The sequence below is a fragment of the Myotis brandtii genome, unplaced genomic scaffold, assembly GCF_000412655.1.
Source record: "Myotis brandtii unplaced genomic scaffold, ASM41265v1 scaffold447, whole genome shotgun sequence".
Lineage (NCBI taxonomy): Eukaryota > Metazoa > Chordata > Mammalia > Chiroptera > Vespertilionidae > Myotis > Myotis brandtii.
Window position 1 is genome coordinate 584,427 of NW_005367108.1, and position 3,716 is coordinate 588,142.

The following is a 3,716-nucleotide window of genomic DNA, read 5'->3' on the forward strand; positions in this document are numbered from 1 at the left end:
CCGTGGTTCTCAACCTTCCTAATGCCGTGACCCTTTAATACAGTTCCTCATGTTGTGGTGACCCCCAACCATAAAATTATTTTCGTTGCTACTTCATAACTGTAATTTTGCTACTGTTATGAATCGTAATGTAAATATCTGATATGCAGGATGTATTTTCATTGTTACCAATTGAACATAATTAAAGCATAGTGATTAATCAGAAAAACAATATGTAATTATATGTGTTTTCTAATGGTCTTAGGCGACCCCTGTGAAAGGGTTGTTTGACCCCCTAAAGGGTCGAGACCCACAGGTTGAGAACCACTGCTCTAATGTATATATAATGCAATGATACGCACTATGAAGAAAAATAAAGCAGGATGAGGGGATAGGGAGAAACTGGGGATACTATTTTAGCCAAGTATACCTCAGAGGATTCTGAACTGAGCAAAGGAAGATACTTTTTGAAAGAAACTATATGGGCTGCCAATCATCCCACTGATATAACCTCCCTCTGCTCTAACCGGTTTGGCTCAGTGGATAAAGCGTCAGCCTGTGGACTGAAGGGGCCTAGGTTCGATTCCGGTCAAGGGTATGTTCCTTGCTTGCGGGCACATACCCGATGGGGAGTGTGCAGGAGGCAGCTGATCGATGTTTCTCTCTCATGTATCTAACTCTTTATCCCTCTCCCTTCCTCTCTGTAAAAAAATCAATAAAATATATTAAAAATATATATAAATATATAACCTCCCTCTGAGAGAAATATATTAAAAAAATATATAAATATATAACCTCCCTCTGAGAGAAAACGAATGACAAGGGGTAGACAGAGCAGCAGTGGATTCTAATGCTGAGCCAGAGCTGTGAGAATACAAGAATTAGGTAAAGACTAGGATTTAACAGGAAAGGGAAAACATGTAGCTAGGATTGTCTGCCCAATTTAGGTTTTGAACACCTAGCTAATTCATGACCCCACAGAGAATATAGGCCCCTTTTTGAAGCCCTCACAGTACCTTTTATTTTATTTTTCTTAGTAATTATCAACACATACAGTTGTTTTCTAAACACAAGTACACTGAAATCTTCAACTGTGTAATTCTTTCTCTCCTGACAGACTATAAGCTCCATGAGGAAAGGAAAGTTGTCTTGTTCTTGTCTATATCCACTCATCTGGCACAGTGCAGATTCTCAGCAAATATCAAATAAATGAACACTTTAATCTTTGGGGGGAGAGGGAGAGAGACAATAATTTCAGGCCACTTTAATAAGAAATAACCTGTCAGACATATGTGATGTCATCACCTTATTGTAGCTCTTAGCTCAGGGTGGAAAAAAAAAATCAATGGTTGACTTTTATTTTTACTTTTTCTAGATGGGTTCACAGGGTTATCATTATGAATAATCATTGCACACAGTGGTATCTTCAGGACTGAATGAGATGCAACAGATGGTTTACTTTAGCTTGCTATATACTTTTGAGCTCTTAAATCTGCTTTAGATAGCTGTTTCCCCTCTTGTATGTGATATAACTTTTTGCTATTGCGACTAATGTGCTTCTAAAAGTTAGCACTTTTTTTTGTTTTGTTTTTTTATAAATTGCTGCTTCTAAATAACAGCAAGCTTCCTAGATGAGGTCTTAAAAGAGTAAACAACACTGATTGTATGCCTGGGATAACCTATCTGCTTTAAGACATGGACTTTGGCTTCATATCCAATACTAAGATATCTACAGCTGACCAGTACAAGTATAAAAATAGTGCATAGCTACCTATCAGAAAGAACTGTCAGGCTCTATGATGTCAGGTCCCTGCCAAGGCAGTTAAGTGATTCTAAAATTCAATTTTGGGGCTCATCAGTTGACCATTTATATGAATTAGCAGGAAAGATGAAATACACATGACCTCACTTGCACTGAGCAGTTGCAGGAACATTTTACAGAAGCTCAGAACTTATAATAAAGAAGTCAATCAATAAATCAATACAACACTTTCCATCATCCCAGCCAAAGGAAATTATTTTGATGAAGAACATTTTTTTAAGGGAACAAAGTAAACTTAGGACAAAACACAAGCTACGGTAACCTTTATATAAATGGGTACCCATTTTCCAGCAAACTAAAGCTCAGTTTGTCTCAGATGCATTAACACATACCTTTGAACAAGTGGCAAAGGAAGGAAATTGAGGGTGGAAGTCATATCCAGTCCACAGTCCAACATAATGGTGGTTGATTTGAATTTAAGCACATTGCATGGTAAGGTTGGGTGCCCGGACAGGCAATACTGAAAAAAAGTAAATCACTTTTATCAATAATCAATTACCAAAAAAGCCCCAAAAGTACAGTAAATTAAATTGATCATTTTATATCAAAAGAACAGTATGTAAATGCAGATAACTTTCTACGTGGTTTTCTCCCTTTTACAGCTCTGAATACCACTTCCCCTAGCAGTTCCAAATACGCAAAAATCTCAGATCAGACCTTATTTTTCGTAGGGTACCAAGTTATGCCTCAAGCAAGCACAGTAATTATTTGAAATAGAAAGTTTCCAAACTATAGTTACCTGGTCCACTCTCAAGTGACACTTCCAAGTTCCCACTATCTCAATGCACCTAGGTACTGTCCAAAGCTGTAGAAGTTAACTGCCTCCTACACCAGATTCTCGAACTGTGTGATGGGTTTGGTTTTCTCCTATAAATAAGTCAAGTGATTTTCCTCAAAGTGGAATGGCTGAGGAGGGTTAGCAAGCAAGCATCAATGAGGGGTGATGGCTCAGCCTTGTCAGAAAAATGACGCAAAAGGACAAGTGACTTCCCTGACGTGCAGATACTAAGCAGGAGGGACACCTATTCCCAGCCAGTCAAGCGTCTCTCAGCTGTGGCAGCAGACCTCAGAAGTCAAAGGCGCACAAGCCACAGTGGAGTCTTTAAAGGAGAGTGATGAGGCAAGACCGTGCACTGACCTCAAACATTTCTCACGTCCTCCCCAGTGCAGGGGGAGTGATATGCCACACTGAGAATTATTTATATGGGGTGTGCCCTGTGTCACCTCTCATAATTTGATTGCTGCTCTGAAGAAAAAAGAGTAAAGAAGAGGGAAAAGACCTTTCCCTCATTTTTAAAGTCATCACATACAGCAAAGCCCAGAAAATAGAGGGACTGATGCTCTTAATCCCTTGACAAGTACATTCTTCCTTTCCAATTTTAGGTACAGGACCAGCACCAGTCAGAGTAATGTGACATCAATGCTGGCCCCACGTGGCCGCAGCACCTCAGGCTAAGTCTTCCCAGGTATTTGTTGCTTTGCTTGTTCTGTCACAGAATAAATGTCCTACTTTTCTTAATTGATTTCAGAGAGGAAGGGAGAGGGAGAGAGAGATAGAAACATCAATAATGAGAGAGAATCATTGATTGGCTGCCTCCTGCACACCACCTACTGGGATGACCTTGACCGGAAGCAAACCCAAGACCCTTCAGTCCACAGGGTGATGCTCTATCCATTGAGCCAAGCAAGCTAGTGTGGGACTGGTGATTTTTTAAAACTGCATGCTCTATGAAGGATAAGGCCAAGATCCAAAAAGAGTGTATTTCGCAAGCTCCTTTATTCCAAGTTTATGTATGATGATTATATTTCCCAAACCAAAATTTGCAATTCATGGTCTGAAAGAGTATAAAGCTACTTATAATGAAAACAGTACAAATTATTTAAAACTAGAGGCCATGCACCGGTGGGGTCCCTT

General features: G+C 39.6%; 1 protein-coding gene across 1 annotated transcript in view; it reads right to left on the reverse strand.

The window, feature by feature from the left end:
* The window catches only part of INTS9 (integrator complex subunit 9), a 116,528-nt gene that overhangs the window by 79,780 nt on the left and 33,032 nt on the right, over positions 1–3,716 (reverse strand). Inside the window, exon 2 of the mRNA XM_005874612.2 lies at positions 2,134–2,261. Coding sequence (XP_005874674.1) covers positions 2,134–2,261 — 128 coding nt within the window. The remainder of the gene's footprint in view (positions 1–2,133; positions 2,262–3,716) is intronic.